At 45.0% G+C, this 24,716-nt stretch overlaps 1 protein-coding gene across 8 annotated transcripts in view; it reads right to left on the minus strand.

Annotated features, from left to right (window-relative positions):
* PEX14 (peroxisomal biogenesis factor 14) overlaps nucleotides 1-24,716 on the minus strand; it is a 139,577-nt gene that overhangs the window by 79,529 nt on the left and 35,332 nt on the right. For 5 of the 8 annotated variants that reach the window (XM_082461324.1, XM_082461327.1, XM_082461321.1 and 2 more), the window contains one exon: nucleotides 8,746-8,830. In XM_082461324.1, coding sequence (XP_082317450.1) covers nucleotides 8,746-8,830 — 85 coding nt within the window. Of the gene's footprint in view, nucleotides 1-8,745; nucleotides 8,831-9,349; nucleotides 9,429-20,490; nucleotides 20,573-24,716 lie in introns of those variants that run through there. The other 3 variants (XM_082461323.1, XM_082461322.1, XM_082461326.1) reach the window with 2 other exon arrangements.

A 24,716-nucleotide genomic window follows, 5' to 3' on the forward strand; every position in this document is an offset into this window, starting at 1 on the left:
CTCTTAACACAATATAACAACCCTGAGGGTCACCTTCAGTCCCATCTCCTTCACCTCAAACATCCCATCTACTACTGAGCGTGGCTTACTCCTTTTTTCTACCATGTCTGTGGTTCTGTCCTTACTTTCCAGAAAGCAGATTGTATAGTTCAAAGAACTCTAGTCAGAAGACTTGGTCCTAGTTCTATTTCTGCCATTAATTTGCACTACTTAACCTTTCTGTGCCTCAGTTTCCTCATCTGTAAAATGGGAGATTTAAATCATGTATTCATTCATTCAACAAATATCTATTAACCTGCCTATAATCACGGAGATTACAGTGAAGAAGAAATTAACTAATATATGTGTTTTGTAAACCACGAAGTTCTCTACATAAATATGTTGTCATTTCTATTTCCATTTCTACTGCTACCCTCCACACCTAACAAAGGACTTGGCAGGACCTTCCTTGTAGCTGGTCTTATTATCGGCAGGCCAATTCAGTTTAAATACAGAGCCCAGAGTAATGTCCTCAAATAGAGTTTCACAGAGTTTCAACTGGTTCAGAAAGTGTTCTCAACTGTTATTTATAATACTGAGTTCTAACACTGGCTCCTCGCTCACTGCCCATCTCACCAACCTCGGTTCTCTTCTTTTTCGAGGACCCCGTGGGCCAACCCAGCTAACTGCACACATGTCTCTGCGGGAGCCTCCCGTCGCTAACGATGCCCTTCCCGCTCCTCTCTGACCATCTATACCCACTGCCTCCCTCAACGTCTAGGTCAAAACTGAGCTCTGCTGACCTCAGTAACTTTGAAAAAAGAGTGTTTTCGCTGGATTCAATAAGACTAAAGACAAAAGAACTGCATATAAACACTGTTTATATAAACACTAGAGTATTGGGTAAAGGCCTATGGGATAGCAATTCTGAAACCATTTTACAGGTATGTAGGATTGAACAAATAAACAAACTGTAGACTTAGGGAAAACTGACATCCTTTTGAAACTTTCCCCAGTAAGTGTCTTCTAACTCTCGTCACCCAGTCACTTAACCCCTCGTTCATGAGCCCCTGACCCAGGCTGCTGTGTCGCTGCTGAGGACGCCAGGAGGGTGAGACGTGGTCGTCCCCCTTGAGGAGCTCACGGGCCTACCGACCTTTATACTCCATGGCTCCCTCATCAGATTTTGCTGACTTCTGAGGTACTGCTATGTCTCATGGACAGACATGGAGAGGGTTGATAAGCACTCAGCATCCATTCCCACCTCCCAAGGAGCTTCTCGTCTGTAAAACAAGTACCTCATTTTCCTTTCATGAAGCCCTGATGTAATAAAGAGTACTCTGCACACGCCAGGCACTGAATAAAGGCTGACCACCTAACCTATGGCCCAGGACCCACACACATCCAATTACGACAAAAGAAAACTAAGCCATACAGTGGACCCTTGAGCAGCACGGGTTTGAACTGCGCAAGTCTACTTACATGCGTGTTTTTGTCAATACACACTAGAGTACTACACAACCTGAGGAGGGCTGAATCCACGGATGCTGAACCTGGATACAGAGGGCAGACTACAGGACTTGAGCTTCCATGGATTCTGGTATCCCTGGCAGGTCCTGGAACCAATCCCTGCTTGGATACTCAGGGATGACAGTCAGCCCTCCATGTCCAGTTTCACATCCACAGATTCAACCAACCATGGATCAAAAGTATTCGAGAAAAAAATTCCAGAAAGTTCCAGAAAACAAAACTTGAATTTGCCGAACACAGGCAACTACATCATTTACATTGTATTGGGCATTATAAGTAAAATTAGAGATGATTTAAAGTATATGGGAGGATGTGTGTAGGGTATATGCAAATACTATGTCATTTTATATGAGAGACGTGAGTATCCTTGGATTTTGATATCCCTGGAGGTCCTGGAACCAATCCCCCATGGATACTGATGAACTGTACTTCATTTGAAAACAGGTACTAACTTTCAAGTTTCTGAAGCTTTCCATTTATTTGAATGTTTATTTTGAATCAAAAATTAAATTTATGAGCCCATATCCCTTCAAAAAATGGGATTAAAAAAGGATTCTTCTAGAAAGAAAGCATTTTTCATGTAACCAGTGACCAGAATGTCCCCTCAGAATCCAAATCTGTGCTAAGTGTTAATAATAATTTGTTACACTGTTTTTTTTTTCTCTTATTAATTTCTATCTACCTATAGTCATGTTTATATTAGAAAACAGTTTTATTTTCTTGGGGGGCGGGGAACATGATCTCCTGAAATTTTAAGAAAACGTATATGCAAGAATATTCACTGAGGCATTGTTTGAAACAACAAAAGTCAGGAATCAACCTGAATGTCCACTAACTTGGGACTGACTCAAACATTAATTATGATACAGGAATACAATGGAATACTACACAGCCACTGATAAGAATGAAGCAAATCTGTATGTATTAATGTGGAATGAGTGCCAAGATACAATGGCAAGCATAAGCTAAAATGTGAAATATGCTACCACTGTATTTGAAAGGTGTTTATGTTAATAAATATTAACGTGCTTTTACATGGACAGATCTTTGGAATGATACACAAAAACTGTTCATAGCAGCATCCTCTGAGACAGAGGATGGTGGGGGAGACAGGAGGGAGAGATGACAGGAAGACTTCTTCTTCACTGTTTGAATTTTTGGAACCATGTACATATCTCACCTTTTAAAAAAAAAAAAAAAACCTTTAAAAATGATACGACTGTACATGACGGTGTCGCTTTGCTTTTCTTTGTAATATTGTTCCAGGCACAAAAGTTACGCAAGGAAGAGTCATTCTTCATTTTCAGAGAAAATCTCAAAACAACTCAGTAAATCTAAAAGAGCTGGTTCCCCCTCCAATCTCCTAAGTGCCACTGTCCCCTCATCGCAGGGTGAAGTGTAGAAACCCACTTGACTCAGCCGTCTGGCAGGAGGCAAGTACTACCAGCTCCCCCTCTGAATGGGGAAGCCACGATGTTCAGCTAGTCTGGCTGTTCTAGCTCTCATCCTGGATGCTGAGAAAAATCTGTGGAGTTAAGACAAGTTTGGATAACAAGGGGAGCAGGAAAATTGATGGGGGGAACACCAGTCAGTGTGATGAATAGGCTGGTCCAGAACAGCAGGTGACGGATATGCAGATGCAAGACTGGCAGGGAAGGAAGACTTCCGTTCACAACAGATGGATGGAGATGCTCAATCATCCTCGGGAACGCGTGCGGCTGCCACACACAGCCCTGTCTGCGCCGGCTCCGGCAGCCCTCCCTCGCCTGCAGGGCACGGCCCCCCCCCCCCCCGCCAGAGACCCTCTGCACTGGACCCACGTCAGGGCAGGGCCGGGCCGGGCCGGGGGAGTGCGAGCGGGCAACGTTTGAGGAAGATGCCACTCGACGACGGCAGGCTGAACTCGCGGGGACCAACTGCTAGTGGACTTCTTCCCCCGGCTTCCAAAAACACCTGCTTTGTCTCTCTCGGTAGCTCTCACTCCTGAGTAAGGCTTGTATGGCCTGAGGGGCTGCCCAGGACGTAGGAATTCCAGTGTTAAAACCAGGACAGTCCTGGGTAAACCAGAACCAATGGTCATCCTACTTACAGGCCACAGTCCTTCCCTTTTTCTCTCCCTCTTCATCATCAGTGAGAGAGAACCTAGATTGACCCAAGCTCCTAACTGAGCAGAAACCCCGCGTGGAGGGTCCCAGTTCCCTCCAGTCACCCAAAACTAGCAGAGAGCTAAGACACAGTAAGAAAACTCATCCAACCCTGTTCTCTTCTCAGAACGGGAACGTCTCTTTAAAATGTCCATGAGGGCTTCCCTGGTGGCGCAGTGGTTGAGAAAACGCCTGCCAATGCAGGGGACACGGGTTCGAGCCCTGGTCTGGGAAGATCCCACATGCCGCGGAGCAACTAGGCCCGTGAGCCACAATTACTGAGCCTGCGCGTCTGGAGCCTGTGCTCCGCAACAAGAGAGGCCGCGATAATGAGAGGCCCGCGCACCGCGATGAAGAGTGGTCCCCACTTGCCGCAACTAGAGAAAGCCCTCGCACAGAAACAGACCCAACACAGCCATAAATAAATAAATAAATAAATTTTAAAAATAAATAAATAAATAAATAAAATGTCCATGATACACAAGGCTCAATTACTCCCGAAAATACAGGAGTGAATCCACATCTTGATGCCACAATCCACGTCTCTTTAACAAAGAATCAGAAGGGCCCCACAGCCCCTCACAGAGCCGACACTGTTCTTTCCAGCTCAGCCGCAGGAGTTTCCGAGGACGAGGAAACGGCCCGATCAAGCATGGGGTGGTGGCTGGCAAGCTCTTCGTCCCCCTTCCCCGCCCCCTCCCCGCTATCCGCTGGACCCAAGCTCTAGAAAAAACAGCGTTATAAAAATACTCTGGCTTTACTAAGACACATTAAAGAATTAATTATAAAACAAAGCTGAAGGAGAAAATTAATTTTAGAAACACACGAGGTTACAATTTTTTTTCCTGGAGATGGGGGAGGAAACACAGTTATTTTCGTTTTCATCCTGGGGGCACAAGCTGGGAGCTGTCCAGTCGATAACCTGGCCATCAGAACAAGGTTTGTAATTAAAAGGTCAGTGACCTGGAAAGCCAAGGCCCCACTCCCAGAGCTACTCAGTAATGATGGAGCTATTAAATTAAGACTGTTATGAAATCAATGCTAAAAAAGCTTTCATGGTAACGAGATTCCATTCAAGGACATGCAAACTACCTCATGAAATGGACGTAAATGATAAAAAAGAAAAGTAATAAAAGAGAGTTAAATTGAAATCTGTGTAAGAATTCACTCCCCCTTAAAATACTCCAGTGACAGAAGCCCTTCACCTCTACCCCACTACCAAGGTGAAGACCATCAGGTTTCTTCCTCAAGCTCATTTCCAGCAAGGAGGCAGTTTTGCTACGGGGGTTCCGCTTCCAGGAACAGAAGAAAGATAAGATCTTGTTTCACCTTTTAGAATAAGAAAGCATGGTGGTGTGTTTTATTTGTTTTGTTTTCCTTCACCCTCCCTCCAGCCCGGACTACTTACTAGAGGAGGGAGAATACAGCCCTTTGCTTATACATTGAGAAGGACACAATAAGCCAAAGGGTGAGCCAGCACCACCCAGGCCCTACCATGCAGAATTACACAAAAAAGCAGATGATGCTCAGCTTTTTTCTAGAATCCTGTTTGGCAACAGATGTATTACAGGGGGCTAACAGACGACTCTGTCTTCTCCCCACCTCATCTACCTCTTTACCCGACACGAACAGGCATCGTTTCTACCCACCTTATACCCAGCCTGCCAAACGTGTCTGCAAGCAGACTGCCTCCTGCATTTTGTGGTCGGACAGGGTGTCAAGTCAACATAAGCCTACTGACAACAATGTCCAAGCCTCTAGCTTTCAGGACTGACCCTACTGCTGTTTTTAAGTTACTCCAACCTCCTGGATCGCAGCCTGCTTAAAGCCCCAGATGTGATCCCTGCCTGGCAAGAACTGCTTCTATATATAGACCAGTTCTATGAGGGCTTACACCCCACACACAGGCCAATTATCTTCATGTGTGGTTGACTCTGCAGTTGATGTCATCTGCAGAATCAAGCGGCTGGAAGGAAAACAAAAACACTTATTCTAATACTCTGAAGGTGAACAGCTGCTTTGCTCTTGCATCCAAAAAATTCCCGATAAAAGAAAGAAATGTTGTAAATTACACAAACTGGCAGTAGAAGCTTCAAAGAAAATGATAAATGATTCTAATAACGTCATGTTTCTCATTAATGACTCCATGTTCAGACTTTAAAGCATCCAAAAGAGATCTCGAAGAAACAAAAACAAAAAAACACGAACACAAAAGACCCTTGCAAACCAATGCTCTTCCATCCCTATCCCATCCACTGCCCCCAGCCTCCCCAGCCCCAAACTCAGAGGGCTCACATTTAACCTGTCAGTAACAGAGGGGACGAGGCCCCTGCTCGGGGCTGCGGCTTCACAATAAAACAAACTCAGCTGATGCGCCTAAAGTAACCCTCATTTTCCACTGAACTGACGTGCACTACAGGGGCCTCAATTTCTATATTAAATATTAAATAATATTAAAAGAAAAACAAAATTGGATTTGCCTTTTCAGGAAAGAGATGTTTATTAAAAAAAAAAAGAAAGAAAGAAAGAAAGTCGAGATTATAATTCAAGACAGTGCTCCAATGCAATTCCCCGAAGTGACATTTGCTAGGAAAAGCCGAGACTACAGTAGCTGTGAGCTCGCCCGAAGGCAGCGCTCCAACCCACCACTGCAACGGGTCCTGTGGGGAGACGGGACCGGAGGATGCCAGGACCTTGGTCCCTCCCCTCAAGACACGCTCCGTACCCCCAAAGACCAGTGAGCCAACTCCCTTTCCTTCCCAACTGCTGTCAGGGACAGGGCAGACGCGCTCCTTCACAACGGCCCCTCCTCCCTCAACCCATCAGCGATGGTGCCAAGCTCCGGGATCGTGTATGCCTGACCCCAGGAACTGCCGGAAATGTGAAAAGTGAAGTTTAAGTCCACAGAGGGCTCTTCTTCCCCAGGTGCCGATCAAACCTTGGAATTCTCTGCCCAGGAAAGGTCCTGCTAGAACTTACCCTATTGGGATGCAACTCGGAAGCAGATGATTACTGACTGAAGCAGCGTTTTAGAGGATAATGGAGATGGGTGATTAAGTCCAGCGACTCCAGGTTTGAGTGTGGGGTAAACTCTCTTCAGAAGAAGAAAGGTAGGATGTCTGTCCAGTTCCCTGCTGCCTAAAATTCTAAAAACTCTAGACCACATTAAGGGTCGGGAAGGAACTCTGCCCGCCCTGTACCAACAGACACCCATCTCCTTCAGGTCTTCGCTCCCATGTCACCCTCCCCGAGGGACACCTCCTAATCACCCCACTGAGAAGTGCAACCCATTCCCACACAGCACTGGCTGCGTCTGCCTTCCCCTGGTAGAACTGAAGCTCCGAGAGGGCAGGGATCTTGTCTGTTCTGTTCTCAGTGCAGCGTAAACACTCTTAGTTGAATTAATTAATTGATTGCTGTTTTTTTGTTGTTTTTTTTTTTAAGGAGCAACAAATAATAACTGTACAGAACAGTTTCTACAGTAATTATTAGCCAACTAAGTCAAAAGAAGTATTATTTGGCCCAGAGTTTCTCTCTCTTTCTTTTTTTCTCTCCCTCTCCCAGTCAGGGATTTATTAAAATTAAACAGATTAGATGGAGCTCCTGATACTCAAACTGCTCAGCAAAGCCTGCAGTGGGGAAGTGCCGAGCAAACACCAGAGACATTTGTCTCTAAATTGCTCTAAATACCTTCTGCAAATGAAATTCTAACCCAGCTGCGTTTGAGAGAAAATGAGGAATAACTGGTCATTGTCAGTGGAAGAGAAGATCAGGCAGTTATAATATTGCACAATATACTGGGGCGAAGGATCTCTCGGCAACCATAGATTTTGTCTCAGGTTACCCCGGGTAATCAGCACAGCTTTTAGGCTCAGCTTTCCCCAGCTTCAGTGCTTTGATGAGAGAGCTGAAATCCCTAAGCTTTTATGATTAATTACTCCCCATAGGCACACATATTTCAAGGAAAAACTCTTTTACGGCATGATGGCTGCAGAGTGGAGGGGGCCGGCCAACGCACTCCAAATTTTAATAATCTCCTACCGATGGGGGCAAGCAACACGCCGCCACGAAGGGCCCAGCGCCCCTCATCATCAGCTCAGTCACAGGGACCGGCCTTGAGGCTGCCTCTAAACAGCTGCCTGTGAATGAGATGCTTGGGCTGATTCTGCCCAAACCCTGCCAGCGCAGCCCTGGGACCGGGTTCTGCGGCATCACTTCAGTGGGATACCGTGGGGCAGACCTAAGAAATACCACCAAACCACACTGTCTTCTATTCCAGCCACTAATGACTTAAAGCTCAAAACCCAGAATTTGGAGGCCGACATTCCAGTTCCTTAAGGAAAAAGAGTTTTGTTCAGTGGGGGTGGAGAAAACTCACTTCCCTCCCTCATGGTGTTTAAGGGCCTTTAAACAACTTCCTAGCTTTCCAGAAAATTAAACGTTCAAAGAATGAAAAGTCAGATTTCTTTTTTTGTTTGATTTGGGTTTTTTTTTATATTTCGCAAAAAAAGAAACATGTCCTAAATTTCAATAAAACCAAAATAGATTCTGTCTGCTTCGGACAATATTGAATTTGTCAAGATCCATTTAATCCCTGCTTACAGAAATACCATAAAACCAGTAATTTACCACTTCAGTCCGTACATCAGACTGACCCCAAGCTTGACCTTAACCTGACCTTGTGTAGTCATCTCACCTTGCTCGTCCTTCATTTCTTTCTTCCTCATTCTTTACTGAAGCAGCTGACCTCCTAACCTAAAGCCAGTCATTCACTATCAGAAGAACACACCAGAAAGCAGGAGTCCTCCCCAGGCTTATCCATGGGCCTCTTCTGCTGCTGAACGCTGCCTGTGCCGGGCTGTCCTGGGCTAAGTTGTTGGCCTACGTCTGGTGCGCACAATTATTTGAATCCTATCACCTCTGCTCTACTGTAAGGAAAGAAGCTGCATCCCCACCGGGGGGCTCCCCTCACCCCCACCCGTACAACAGTGGGACAGCTATAGGAGATCATTCATCAATACCGTGGCTTCCATCCGCCCTGCCCCCAGCCCCTCTGTGCAGGCCACTGTGCAAGGCCACGGGGAACCTGTACCTTTCTTCTTAAGGAATGCTCTCCTGGTTGCAAGTGGGCTATGGCGGACCCGAGAATTCTGTAGAAACTTCACTGCCGTGGCAATCTGGTAGGGGAGATAAAACAAAGAAGAAAAGTAAACGTCAGTAGTCTGCATTTCAAGATTAAAAATCCTACAAGTTTATCCCAGGTCCATAGAAATAAGCACAATACTGTGGTCAAATTAACCACTTATTTCTCACATTTAAAATCTGCTTAAATAAAAGACTATGTTGGTTCCCTACCTTCATTGGCTTCCTGTAACTGGTTCTATCAAATCTAGTCCCCTCGGCCTAGCTTTTAAGAGCCGCAGTAATCTTTTCCCGTTCTCCCTGTTCGAGCTGATTCTTCACACTCCTCCGCAGGCAGCCCTCCCCTGACCATGCTTACGCACGTCACTACACCTGTGCCCACACCGTGCCCTTTTTCTCGAAGGCCTCCCTTTCCTGCCTCTACCTGTGTAAACATCACACACACGGCGGCAGCAGCACAGCCCTTCCACAGGCTGCGGTCACTCCTCGAAGCCTTCCCTAAATAAGCAAGCCATCTCTGGTCTCCCCACTCTCTTAAATTCTTCAGTGCTTACAGTATGCACCATGTAACTGAAGACACAGTTGCGCTGTCTTCTTATGTCCAGGCTGCTTCCCCAGCTACGCTGCTAGCGTCTGAAAGGAAGAGACCATGCTGTAGAGACAGAGACTGGCAAAGCGCTGAGCGTACCCTGGCTGGGAAGGCTTCTGTAAGACACAACACACAGAGCCACTCACACTGGTCCCTCTTATGCAATGGAGCTGAATTCTGAAGAGCCCTCAAAGGCCAAAGTTTGGGGTTTCATGGCTACAAGCTGGCAGACCGACAGATTATCTGCCTACCTCTGGTAATGCTATTATTTAATGAAATCTTCCTACCTACGAATGAGCCACGTAGGGGATGGAAGGAAAACTGTTGATGGTATTAACCTTCACACCACTCAGCACACATGAAGCGTGTGCTTGCACGCCGCCTGTCTGCTCTCCACCCTGGACACTAAGTCCAACGGGTGGGAAATGCCAACCTGCCCCCGATAGGAAAGGGGTCATTGTAAATGACTGGCATTATTTATCTCATCAAAACCAAAAGAATGATGTAGTCTCAAGGTACAGGTAAAGTCAACAGGCCCTGCAGCTCACTCATAAGTTGTTGAAAGAAAAAATTTCTAAGGGGCCAAATATAAGGAAGTTTCCTAAGATCCCTCAAACTAAGGGCAGCAGTTGAACAGAGATTCAAACAGAAAGTACCGTGACTATAAACGGAACACAAGTCACAAATCTCCTCTTCATATTTTATATGAATTTCATCTTGAGACCAGACAGACCTCTCTGGTAACAAACGACAGGATAAAGCAGAAAGAAGAAACTTCGGGGCAATTCCCTTATATACTTTCCCTGGGATCCCTCCATGGGAGGCTGGCCTCAGACCCTCTCCCTCAAGGACGGACTCAGGTACCCAGACTGGCAGATTTGGGCCTGTCAGTGATAAGACACACGAGTGCTCCTTGAGACTGGTTAGAATCTGTCCAACACTGCGAGTGTATTACCCACCATCATGAACTGCAGTGACAACCAACCAGTTCTGGACTAGAGAAAAATCGATGTTCAAGATTTTAGAACCCCAAAACTATATACGCACCCCCGAACCCCTCGACCAGATCTCCTCAGGTTGCACCGAAATCAAGAAAAATCTGACAAACATCAACAAAACAGATGTGTTCTAACGAAGAGATGGGAACGGGGAAAGAAAGAAGAGAGAAAAAGGAAACGGAGTGGGGCGAAGGAGGGAACGGGAGAGGAGGAGAAGAAGAAGGCAGATGGACGCGCAGAGGAGATGGAACAGAAAGGAAGGCGAAAGAAAACGGAAAGGGGATAAGAGCGAAGGGGAAGTAGCGAAGGAGAAAAACAAGAGGAGGCGAGGCCTAGCCACAGTTACACCACCCAGGCCCCACGGAGTCAAGGCCAATCTGCACAGCTCAGATGCCTCGGGGTTAATCGTTCTTCACCTGGAGAAAAAATACACCTTCAATGCACAAGACAATGACGGCATTTGCATCGTGCGGCAGGCTCCACACGCCCTGGTACGTGTCCCAGGTGTCAGAGGAACTGTGGACAAGCAGGTCTTAAGCCAGAGATGCTGACAGCACAGCTCCTGACATTCACCGGTAGAAGCGTAAACCTTTCCTTCCTCCTTCCAAAATTTTCCATGACAGAGAAAGATAACAGAATCCCGCCACTAAAATGCACAGGTTTCACCTTGCTTTTTTAATACAGTCCTTGGTATATGCATTTCTGGTCAGAGAGCAAAGTTCTGATGGGTTTAATGGTGCACTCAATGCAGTGCTTGGCGCATTCCATCAATTTTTTTTAAAAACTGCATCTCTTATTTCTTTAAATACATTAATCAGCCTAGTGTAGGCAAAACGGATCCATCGGACAATGCAATAAACATGAATTATCATCTATCCAACACGCATAATGGCTTAAAAATACATAATAGCAGGTGTAGTTTAAATGATTAGTTATTACACCTGTGGTGGGTCTGATTCAATTGGGAAAAATCATCTTTAATAGGTTAAAAGGTTTAGATCACCATGCTTTCCTTAAAGTGGCTGTAGAGAGGGAATGATGGAGTGCTCTGTCATTAGTAATTCATTTAAGAAAAACGTGGGGGATAGAGCAAAGAACAGCATAAACGAGTGAATCCAATTTAAACATCAGGTAAAGTAGAAAACACCTTTTAAAAAAGCAAGATAAATGAATTTGGAAGGGAGGTGAAGTTGACGTATTTATTTTAACAGGAATTTGACAAAGTCCCGGCACACTTCAAACTTGCAAAAATATGAACAATTTCTTTTAAAGTTTCCATTCACTAATTTCAAGCCATATAAAATAATACTGCCGAACACCTACATAAAGTATATTTGGGGCTTGTTTACGTTCCTCTTGATCTTCGTCTGAAAAAGCAGGCGACAGGCAAATCACATATTTAACAGCACCGATATCACTATGCCAGATGCAAAAATATGACGCATCCAGACTAACAGCCTCAACATAATGTGCTTTATAAGAAAGATACCCAGATATGAAAACCCCTCTCCTTCCGCTGATTATTTCTTCAGCTACTCTTTACTCTTCTCCTCTCTCCTTGTAAGGACCTGGCACTTCAACAGGGCGGAAAAGGGCCCGTCCAGCATAGAATTTTACAAGCCCTATGATTCGCACATAGACGGTAGAAGATTTCCCAAAACCTTTCCCCATACTGCAACGATCTGAACACTCCAGATAACTGACAGTGCCCTCCGTTTGCATCTTTCACTCGACTATTGTTGGACACTTTTCATTAACTTCATGAAGCGATTCAACTGACTCTTCCCTCTGCAGAGGTCCAATACACACAACACGCTTTTGTTGGGTGAAATGATGGGGTGCCTGCTGCCTGTCCTGTATTATCGTTTGATTTTCTAATTAGGAGATGAATGTGACTATTCATGGGTTATATTTGTGCCCAACTAAATTACACAAATTCAGGCCAAATCTTCCGCCTCAATGTCAAAGATGTAAAACGGAGGCGGGAACTTTATTGCACACATTGTGGGAGTGCAGCAAGCCAGGGAAAATTCTGGTGCAAAGCACCTGATGCCGTTGTTGAAGCCACTTGCTGTTGAGTCCGTGATAAATATGGAATTGGCCTTCCTTTCCCCTTCTCTTGCACTAAGGGAGTTCTTAATGAGTGCACGGTGAATTACCAGTAGCTGGTTTCATAAAAATAAAGATGACGAACTCAGAAGAAAACAGAAGCAAAGTTTCTCATCACCCCTATTCCTGTGACCCTCTGTTCCGCCTCCCTCCCTCAAAAAGCAAAATAAAATAAAAATAAAACAACCCTGTCACCATCAACTCCGCAATTTTAGGGAAATTTGTTAACTTTCACCGTTCATCACTTAAAGCTAGAGATAAAATCAAGGTGCAAAGAGGAGTAAATCCTTGCCTTTGCAGTGGTTACACTGGAGTGACAGCCAGTAACCCAAGAAAAAAGGAGGGGACTTCAGGTTGAAAAACACCTTTGGATCCAAGATGATTGGCCAATTGAGAGAGATCTGTGTTTGAGAGACCAGGATTTGTAACTGTATACATCAATGGAATACAGGATACTCAGGGGCTATCTACGATGAACTACGTGCTGTTAAACGCGTTGTGTAGGGTAAGTAATCCCTGGTGAGAAGAAGCGAGGTTCCTGACAGTCCTCGCTGAAGAGATGCTTCCTAGGTGTTTTCCACTCTCCTACAGAAGACCTGCACACTGTAATCTCCAGAATGCACACTGTATTTTCTGCACAAGGGGGACAGGAGAACAGAGCTTGCCTGATAACGAACCTGAGGTTGGAGGGAGCCTTGGCACTTTGCACCCGACACGGAAGCCTGACGCACTGTCTCCAGTGACACATATTTGGAATGTCACCAGTCCCGGCGCCCCTGTGTGCTACGTACACATCTATCTCCTAAAAACGTGAGCATTCGTTAGCCAGTTTAAAATATTAAAAATATTCAAAAATTAATGACACTAACAACCAAAGCCAAGTCCTTTTTAACCCAGACAGATCACAACTAGAGGGCAAAAGAAAATGACCAACATGCGGGCCCAAAACCCCATTCCAACACTGCAGCGCCACACGTGCGCGTCTGAGAAGATTAAATTGCCCGTGAAAGGTTCCTACGCTCGTACTCTGAGGTAGATAGATACCCAGAATCCCGTTAACAAGCGTTAGACCAAAGCCAACTTGAGGTTTAACAAGGACTGACTATAAAAGCCGGGCAGTGCCTGGAACGAGAGACCCCTCTTCAAACAGAAATGCTGCGTTTTAGTAAGAAATCAGTACTCTGTCAGGAGTTCCCTGACAAATATGGTCATCGGTGGCACAAGGAAATAGTTGCAAAGCAGCTGTTAATCAGAGAAACACATCGTAGAACGCTGATGCTAGCACTCGTGAAAAAATGCAACGGGCTAATTATGAAGCTATATATCTCACTAAAGAGGCCGTGTTCCTTGAGACTCCAGGCAAAGTACTCTCGGATCCAGGGTCCTAGGACAACATAATTCTGGTTTTCTGCATCCAGAACTCTTTCTTATCTGCGGCTGACAGTCCCAGCCAGGCTCACCGTGGTCTCTCACTTCTACCTGCCCTCTTTCTAGGTAGGGAACAGGCTGGGGAGGGCAACCGCCTGAAGCAGCGGCATCCCCAAGCCACATTCCAAGATACTGCACGAGTACATCCAAAAGGTGTCAGATCCTAACGCAGAATAAGAGAAAACCTCTGAGTATGCAAAAGAAATGTCAGAATCATCCTTCTAAGTGTGGCAGGAGAGTTGCAGTCAAGGAGAGCTGCCCCTAGCCGCCAAAATGAAAAGAAAAAAAAGGGAAGAAGAAGAGGAAGCAATAAACAGAATATAGAGACTGCTGCATTTGAAATCTCCAAGGGAGAAAGGGAGTCTGGCAGAAAGCGGCTCTCAGAGTGTGAAATGCAACTCAGGGAAGCCGAGGGTCTAGCAGGCAGGTAAGAGGGGAAAGTTAATATGCAGAGGAAGGCTCGATCAGCCAAAATTCAATACGATCCTCTGCAAGGACAAGGAGGAACAAGGCTCCCCGAAACCAGACTCGTGGGAGTGGGGGGAGGGCACCACGCCCGCTCGGAGCACAGCCACTGGAATGGCAAGAGGGGAATAACCTTGAGCCGGCCGCGCCGAGGCGGCCGCAGCGCGGAGCCAAAGTGCCCCCTAGCCGTCGCGCGAGCCCGAACCAAGTGTTTTCACTCGGGGAAAATGAAATGTTTTGCAAGATGAAACAGAATGAAAATTGAGGTTTTAGGTAATTACTAGTTGGCATTTACATATCACGGGCTGGTTCAACACCTATTCATTTTCCTCTTTTATTTTCAATTTTTTAAAATTGCTCATTAAAAATGAACAGATGACAGTGACAGGGATTTTTCCCCCCTCTTTCTCCTTCTCTGAGGGTTACAAAATCAAGAGGTACTTTTCGCCCATTTATCTACAATTAACACACACACACACACACACACACACACACACAAAGGTATGTTTCATTTACATCAGAGGGGGAAAAGGAGAGGAGAAAGTCAACAAAAGCCAGGAAGTTCAAAAATAAAGACAGTGAATTGTACTTGAGCCAGCCTCCTGCACCTGGGTGAGCAGTGAGCTAGCGAGTGCCCTGGCGCTCAAGGAGTTAACGGAAAGAGCCTCTCTTTCAACTTGGAATTTCCTGGGTTTTGTCATTGTATCCTTCCCATTGTTGATTTGGGTTACAACCCTATACTAATTAAGCTGTGGGCCCTAATTTCCTTTGTTTTACTTTCCTCTGTCCTTTTGTTTTTCACATTAAAGAAATAAAATATCTCTGGTAGAAGTGCACGAGTTGACATGATAGAACACACAATATTTGTTAAGGTCTATTGTGTAAATCTGCATGAATTCCACAGCATGCATTACTGACCCTAGTCTCTCTTAAAACACATTGATATATGTAGTAAAAGCCTTTATGAAGAGTGGCAACGTCATATGCACAAAAACTACCTTTCCAAGTGAACTATCTCTGCATGTAAATTTTTCTTCTTAGCCCTAGTTAAAAATACTGCATGAACTACTTGTCAGAATGTCATTGTTTTGTTATCTTATTAAACTAGTTCTTCCAGAAATGTATGTGGAAATAAAAAGCATCTTAAGCCAACAGGCACTACTTAATATCAAGTGACAGTGATTTTAGGGACACAAGGGTGACTCTGGAGAGTACTTTGGGCGCCAACTTGCAGCCCAAAGGAGCTGGTGCTTGAGTAGCAAAGCCTGACAAGCAGAGCTGCTGATGCAGAGGGCAACCGTAACTACGCCACGGAAAGCGCTGTAGTGCACATGCTGGCCGTAGAGGAAATAAAAACCCTTGTTTCTGGGTTGAGAAGATCAAAGTTCCTTTTTAGGAAAGGTTGAGAAGGAAAAGGATTTTCTCCTTCAGGGAGAAAGAAAAGCAAATTTAAATGCCTGTCCCCATGCATCCCCACCTGAATTTAGATAGCAGCCCCTCTAATTTTTGATGCAACCAACAAAGCAGTTACCCAAAGAGGAGAGAAAAAAAGGATGACATTTGCCTTTTCCTTAGCTTTGAAATCCAACTGGCAGCAAATTGTTTGAAGTCCTGTTTAGAGAAGAAACCGTAATAGCCTCCATACTGAAAAGAGGAGGAAAATGCCATTATACACGGATCACGGTAGCAGTGACCTCAGCAGAGAAGGCAAACGAGCTGGCTGCAAGTTGGAGGGGTGGCGGGCGTGCCAGGAACAAAAAGAAAAAGGTTTATGTGTGCCAGCACTGTGTGGCAAGAGTTGGGCGCTCGGTCCCAGGAGATACCAAGAAAAGGCAAGGAGTTCGATTTCCTAACACGGTGCCTTTCAACAGCGCGTTGACTGCTCCTTTTTCCAGTTTCCCTTGCTTTTGTATTTTCCATATTCTTCTAATTCCCCTGCACTGTTAAAGAGGAAGCAGAGAGCACCCAGGCTTCGTGTTGTAAAATTAATGAAGGTGTCAAGCTGTTGAGCTGAATCACTCCAAAGGAATGTAATGACTCAGTGTCCAAGATGCTCCCTAGGAGAACTGTGAGCTCACTCAGTGGCAGTGGCTGGTGACTCCAACACTAAAAATACGTAGCAGACAGTGCCCAGGACCTTCCTAATGATACCACTGCCTCTACTTCCTAGTCCCTCTCTCTCCACCGCAAGTTGAATCTGACGCTTTCCGAAGGTTACTTCTCCCAAACTCCAGCACCTTCGCGTGCTCGGCAGACGAAGCTTCAGTTCCCACTTCTTCTGAAGTCAGGCCAGACAGAAGTTGGTAAAGCTCTCTCTGATCATGCACTATTGAGATGTGGGATGATTAGGAAGGGGACGAAGATGGACAGTGACACCTTCACGTGTCAAGGTATCACTGGGGGTTAGACGCTGAATAGATGACCACCAGGTGGTGCAGGGCGGGGTCCCTTCACGATGGCTGAGCACCTTCTGCTCTGAGGGCAACAAGATGGGCTCCTGGATTCCAAGGAAGATAAGCTCTGGATCAGGGAATTCTGTCTAGCATCCCCCCACATAGAGCAAAAACCTAAAACTTTGAGGAGTCGCTAAATGGCACTCCTACCAGACATCCTACAAGAAAGTTGGAGAAAGACTAAATGTTAAAAAAATAGATTTGAATACCAAAAAAGTAGTAGTCACAGCCCAGAAACAGCTCGAATCCAAAAAGATAGCAAGAAAAAACTTGGAAATGACAAATGTGGGTGGCCTTTAAATCGTCTTCAGATCCTCTAGAAAGCAGAAAAAAAGCGAACGATTAAGATCTGCTACTAAGAGAAGACCACCAAGTCCTGGTTCCTGCTATTATCTTAGATTTTTCTATGGCCTGAGGGAAAAACTAAAAGTACGAGTTCCAAAAGTATGATTCAGAATAGAGAGAAAGCTGGCACTCAAAAATCTTCAGATTTACAGTAACAGGAATTAGAAACTGTTTCTATTCAAACAGTCAAATGAAATCAGCTCCTCTCAGGGGAAAGTCGTCCTCTTCACCAAGCACACTGGCCCCTGGGAGTGCACAGGAACAGACCCTCTGCCAAGATAGTAAGATCAGGGGAACCAGCTCTGGCAGCAAGTGGGGTCACATCCGTATGAAGTAAGCTGGTGGCCAGTTCAACTGTCTAAAAAAGGGTATCTAACATGGGTCAGGCCTCTCTCGCCGACTCCAGGAGTAACTCATCCACACGAGTGTAGCACAGAGAAGCAAGACAAGCCATGCCTCTGACACGGACGATGAATGAGTCATCACTTTTTACACATCTTTCGGAGGCACTGCGATAAGGACTGTGGAACTGATTCTTGTACCCATTGTCAGATCTGTACCCACAGACTGTCTTTAGCACCAAGATGTAAATTTGGAAGAGAATCTGAATCAAGAGATATCAGTCCAGTCGCCTCCTCTGATAAACCCCAATTTAGAAATTTTTAGCTCAGCAAAAAAATCCGCTGCACACAGAAAGAATTAAATGGTAATCATCATGGCTTTGAACCATTCAGTAACCTTTCACTAAACACCATAAACATTCCTATTATCAACAACCACAGCTTCCAGTGAACAAATACACTTTTAAAAATAAACGATTCAACAAAGGCCTACTAGACAGCAGAGCCATCTTGGCCATGAGGCTCTCAGTACAGGTCTCCTACCTCTAACAGGAAGGTAAAAAGGAAGGTCTTCCTGCCCTCCATCTGATGTTCCTAGCAATCTTGGTCACCTAAAATGAGCATGTATTTTACTTACCATTAACGCAAAACTTAAAACAGTTTTCACCACTAAGCAAATCCGTCCCATTGAGCACTCTCTTCCTCCTCTAAATCAACGGGAACTCATTTCTAATTCCTTCCAGCTCTGTCTGGGAAACAGAGAGAGTTCACTTTTTGTTATCGGAAGGATTAAGAATCACCATTCTGCTTTGCAATCTTGATTCTCCACACCCCAATTGTGCTAGGGTGAAAGACTTTGAGATCACAAAAATCCCTACATCTCCTCAATTTGGCAAAAGCTTCCTGAGACATCACTCATGGTTTTCTGTTCACTGTCCTTTCTCTCTCTCTTCTTGCCTGTTTAAACACATGGACACAGAGTTATTAACTTTTACAGGAAAACCAAATAAAATAATGTCGAAGCAAAAATGCGGTGATGTCAGGCTGCTGCTAGCACCATTCATCTGTGGGAATCTGATTAGCGCTCTAGTGGCAGAGCTACCTGGAAAAGTGCTCACAATCAAATAAAAAAATGATACCAAAACATTAACCTGATGGCTAAAAACTCCACATTTAAACAGTTAAAGTAATAAAGGAGCTTTTATTGAGTATTTTTTATATTTCATTATGCCCCAAATTGACGAGGACTCCCGGATACATTTTCTAGACTTTTGGTTCCTCAAATCAAATGCTCTCTTGGACTTTTTTTTTTTAACTAAAAGGAAACAGCATTTCTTGTAAATTTGAGTGAAAGGATTAAAGCTTCTCCTACAATATCAATATCAGCCTTGAGTGCAAACACAGCCAAACACTGCAACAAACAGAAACCTTTTTTGGTTTATGTATATTTTTTTTAAATAAATTTATTTATTTTATTTATTTTTGGCCACGTTCGGTCTTCGTTGCTGCGCGCGGACTTTCTCTAGTTGCAGCGAGCGGGGGCTACTCTTAGTTGCGGTGTGTGGGCTTCTCACTGCGGAGCACGGGCTCTAGGCACGCGGGCTTCACTAGTTGTGGTGCGTGGGCTCAGCACTTGTGGCTCGCGGGCTCTAGAGTGCAGGCTCAGTAATTGTGGCACACAGGCTTAGCTGCTCCGTGGCATGTGGGATCTTGCCGCACCAGGGCTCAAACCCGTGTCCCCTGCATTGGCAGGCGGATTCTTAACCACTGTGCCACCAGGGAAGCCCTGGTTTATGTACTTTAATCCTAAACCTGCCCACAGCCAGCAGAGAATTTTCCTCCATGATTTTACCTCACACAAACGCTCTATTTCCTCATGCACACACATTTTGCTCAAAGTTTGTAGGGAACAGGGACTTCCCTGGTGGTCCAGTGGTTAAGACTCCGAACTCCCAATGCAGGGGGCCTGGGTTTGATCCCTGGTCGGGGAACTAGATCCCATGTGCATGCCACAACTATAGACCCTGCGTGCCGCAACTAAGACCCGGCGCAGCCAAACAAATAAATGTTCAAAGTTGGCAGGGAACAGAACGTGGCAGAGTGGCAGGGCAGAAAGCGGGCCGGGTCTCAAGAAACCTGCACACCGAGTCCAACCCTGACGCTATGCCCTCAAACCCGGGCCCTCACACCCCCGCTCTGTGCCTCAGAGTCCTTCATTTCTGTAAAATAAGGGCTTAAATAGATGGCCTTCTGGACCCTCCAAGCTGCATCATTTCATAATTTCCAGTTGACTCCAGCAGGCAGCCTATGATACCTAGGCCAGGGAAATGGGCGAGGGTCAAGGACCAGAACCAAGCATTTGGGAGCTCGGCCCTCCAATCTCACCCAATCAAAAAAAGGAGAAAACCAACAAAGAAGGGGAAGGAGAGAGGGAAAGAGAGAAGAAATCGCTGTTGCCAAAAAAGAAATGACAAATTCCACATATATTACACATAGCAAAGATTTATTCACACTACTTACTATTTATTTCGTATACAAGCTTAGTTAAATTGTGTCCAAATCACAGAAGATTAAAAACTGCACATGAGAAAGGAGAATTGAGCCAGCTAGCAGGAGATACTCACAGACCAAAGACCAGATAGTGAAAAAAGCCTAGCAACAAATGTCAGGAGAGAATCATCTATGAAAAGCAAACAGAAAACTCAAAAAGTTTATCAGTCCGGGGTCATTCGGCACAGATGGAGTCATTCAGAGGAGGGGCAAATACACAACAGATCTATATTTCAACAGGTTTTGAAAACAGAGCTACACTTCCAACACAATATAAACATGTACATCTAAAATGATGATACTGAGTCATCAGGATTAAATTATAGTCTACTCTGCCTAATAAAGCGAGAAAGCATATAACCCATTTTATGTAATTCCCAGCCAAAAGTTTTAAAGTGTTTTGTTTTGTTTTCATACGGATCTCGATGGCCATCTGGAAAATGTGGCTCTCCAGAAGGACTTATTCCAGGAGGGTGGCAGAGATGGTGGCTTCCCTGACCTGAACAAAAACAGTTTTTACTCAAGTTAGTTAAGAAGCAGGAAGCCAAAGATTAAATAATGAATAGTTACTAAGCATTCACTGGGTCCACACAGCATACCAGGCACTTAAAGAACCAAGAAGAACAAGCAAAGATGCTGCTTTTGCAGGTACAGTCTAGGACAAGGAAAGCCATCCGGCTCCATACATGACCTAGAACTCCCGTCCTCAACAACCCTGACAAATGATCAGTGAGCCTCCACTCAAATGCTTATAATGAACAGAGAATTCATTCTCTTAAAAGATGATCAATTCATTTTCAGGAGTCCTTCTTTAACCTGAGTTGAAATCTGCTTTCCTGAACCTTCGATCCATTGACTCTAGTTTTCTGTAGGAGAATACTACTAACTGATCCACTTTTTGAAATAATGCTGGGTAAGGAATGAGGATAGGCCTCTGTCACTTGGCTATCTTTTCTATAAAAGCATTTCCCTTACCCTGCTTATTAACTAAATGTGAACACCCGTTTCACTGTATAACAGTTTCATGCTCTTAAGCTTGGTAAGAGCAGCGTTGCCCTTTCTGGGAGAGCCAAGGCTACACCTGTAATGTCAGAATGCATTAGCAATAATAAAGGCCACAGTAATGCAAGAGACGACTTCATACACACGTCATTCCAGAATGGCTAAATTCAATCAAATACGGCAGTGCTTCCTACAATGCTATGATCACTGGGGCCAGCGCGTGTGACGTGGGCCCACTTACTGGAAGCCGCTGGAAAGAGAAAGTGAGCGCTCTGCTTTGAGACTGTAATGGACAGAGTTTTTACCAGCCCATAAGTGGTTTGGCATCCTTCTTTCCCAGGAATTACCTAGAAATTCATTTAACATCCAAAGACTACAAATGAAACTTCAGAAGGCTAAAAGTACATGAAGAGAAGGGCAGAGGGGCTCGTATTCTCTCACCCTCATCTTTAAGATATATGATCCTCATGGAGAAAAAAGTAAACTCCCAGAAGGTGGTAATCAAGAATCAAAGCCAGGGACTTCCCTGGTGGCACACTGGTTAGGAATCCGCCTGCCAATGCAGGGGAGACGGGTTCAAGCCCTGGTCTGGGAAGATCCCACATGCCGCGGAGCAACTAAGCCCGTGCGCCATAACTGCTGAGCCTGCGAACTAGAGACCCCAAGCCACAACTACTGAGCCTGCGTGCCACAACTACTGAAGCCTGCACGCCACAACTACTGAAGCCTGTGCGCCTAGAGCCCGTGCTCCGCAACAAGAGAAGCCACCACAATGAGAAGCCCGCACACCGCAATGAAGAGTAGCCCCCGCTCGCCGCAACTAGAGAAAGCCCACGCACAGCAATGAAGACCCAACACAACCAAAAATAAATAAATAAATTTATATTTTTTTAAAAAAAACAATCAAAGCCAAAGATGACCTGGTCTTAATTCTAACTCAGTCACTAACCTCTTCAGTAACTTTCAGAGTTGCTTACCTTTCCTGTTTCTGCTTCCTCATCTGTAAAATGGAACTATAACCGCACAGGGACTCACCGAAGTGTTACAAGGAGTAATTAGTTAGCATTTATATAATACGTTTGATCTTCAAAGTAGCATTATTAGACTATAAAGTAGAGTAGACGTGGTTTGAAGAAATCTTTTTAAAACCTAAAATAAAGTATGCAAGCAAATTCAGAGAAGCAAAACAGGCTGACCTCATCTCCCAACAGCCTGATCCCTTTACCCCCATAGGCAGCCATTTTCTGCCCTAATCTGTACTTGCATGTAGTGACAAAGGTATAAACCTCTTATTGGGAACATTGGAGGAGGTGGAAAGAAGAGAGAAAGGAGAAAGAGAAGGTTAGAGGAGAGCCACTGAAGAAAACGTAAAAGGGAAGAGAGATAAGAAGAGAGAAAAATAAGGGGCAAGGGGCTTCCCTGGTGGCACACTGGTTAGGAATCTGCCTGCCAATGCAGGGGAGATGGGTTCAAGCCCTGGTCTGGGAAGATCCCACATGCCGCGGAGCAACTAAGCCCGTGCGCCATAACTGCTGAGCCTGCGCTCTAGAGACCCCGAGCCACAACTACTGAGCCTGCATGCCACAACTACTGAAGCCCACGTGCCTAGAGCCCGTGCTCTGCAACAAGAGAAGCCACCGCAGTGAGAAGCCCATGCACCGCAACGAAGAGTAGCCCCGGCTCGCTGCAACTAGAGAAAGCCCGCGCGCAGCAAGGAAGACCCAACGCAGCCAAAGATAAATAAATAAAACAAATTTTTTAAAAAAATTTTTAAGAAAGGGGGACAAGAAGGGAATAGAAAGCAGCAAGAAATAAAGAGAGGCAAATCCGAACCCCTAGAAGAAGAGCAAAAACAGGAAGAGAGGAAGAAAAAGAAAAACAAAGAGAAATGGAAAAGAAAACTTCATTAGGGAACAAATATAAAGTGTATCCTGTTTTCAAAGAAAAAAGGTTAAATTTTTTTTTTAAGTTAATTAAAAAAAAAAAAGCGGAGGACAAGGAGCAGAGGATAGAGAAAGAGAACATAAAGCTTTAAAGAGTATGTCTGGAAACCAGAAAACTGGAAGGGAAATCATTAGCAAGTCCACAGTGCGTCTACAGTGATACTGCGTGGATCAATTCATTTAACGCTGCCCTGTACATTTACAGAAAAGTACCTCTGATATAATAAAGGCTCATAAACACGCAGAAATTGGGTTAGACCCGTTTCGAATTCCTGCCAAACAATGGTTCAGAAAAATGAAGCTTTATTTTAATTAGCTGGACTCATGAGTGATTTGATAACAGCAGATGCTGTCTGGATGCTTTCAGCTTGATGGGCTCCACATACATGAACTTAGAGTGGTTCTGATGCAATTAGGTGTTTCTTTCTGTTCCAATATGCCAGGCCCTAGGACCAAAACCTATGTGTAGCCCCTACATGTTACTATATTTATCTACATGTTAATATTTCAAATAATGAAGATGAGAAAAGTGACCACATAATAGATGTAGAAGAGTAGTTTTCAAAGTCACTGGTGAGTAGACGAAAATATTCTCATGATGTATTTTTTCTTTCCACTGGAGAAAGAGAAGTTGGGTAGCTGAGAAAAAGCCACACAGGGCAGCATCATATAGAAGTATTTAAAGCCAAAGCTGAGACACAACAGACTGCATACTTCCAATTTTGCAATTCCAGTCCAGTGTTACGGCAAAGGATTAGCACGCTTAATGCACAGCCTGACCTGGGACTAAGTGGCCTTCAAAATGTTCTTTGTAATCAGGCATCCTATTATAATCCAGCTCACCGCTCCCTGAGACAGGCGGTGGTGTTCAGGACCGCAACCCTGCAAGTCCAAGTATTTCCACCAGGTGCTTTCAAGCTGGGCACCTTACTGCCCCTCTCTCCCTTTTAAGCACTCTCTCTTCCAAAGAGCATTCTGTTTGCTTCTCCCACAGCACTCACTGCCCTCTCTGCTAGGACCACTTAGAGCACCACCACCCACATGCTCGGAGCTGCTAAAGGACCTGCATAAAGCCAGAGCGGCTTCCAGCATAGGGACTCGCCTAATAGGAGGACCCGATCCGTTAATTTTCTGTCAGTTTGTCACAGCTGGCCTGAGAAGGGGAAGATTATGAGAAGGGGTGTAGGGAGAAAGCTCTCTACTAGGTGTGCCACTAGTCTTCCTGAAATTCTGAATCAGGCTTTCAAAATCGTTCACCCCCTGCTGAATGACAGGTAGTACAGAGGGTGGAAAAAGAGAGACACCAGAGTTTTGACCAACTCCCTCGCACAGAAGCGGGGGGGGGGGGGCACTTGAACCCCACCACTACCACCACAAGCTCACAGGGAGAAACACACACCCCCTCACTCTCTCTCTGAGAGGACAAAACAGACATGACGACCTTCACACCAGCTCCCCTTCGCTGGCGCTAACAAGCTGAGCACTGTAAATCAAGGATGAAATCCCTGTGCCAGGAAAGCAAAGGAGAAACATTTCTTCCGTAAAGAGCCCAAGGATGCTGCCTGCTTCTGAATCAGCATTTCAGGGCAAGTGTTTGGAAGGCAGGAAGCTCCATGCCAGCAACTGAAGGAAAAATATGTATTTATTATATATAGTAGGCCTTCTTCAAAAGTTATTTATTTCACAAAACCACTCTGC

This window comes from Balaenoptera physalus, assembly GCF_965194825.1.
Source record: "Balaenoptera physalus genome assembly, chromosome: 1".
Lineage (NCBI taxonomy): Eukaryota > Metazoa > Chordata > Mammalia > Artiodactyla > Balaenopteridae > Balaenoptera > Balaenoptera physalus.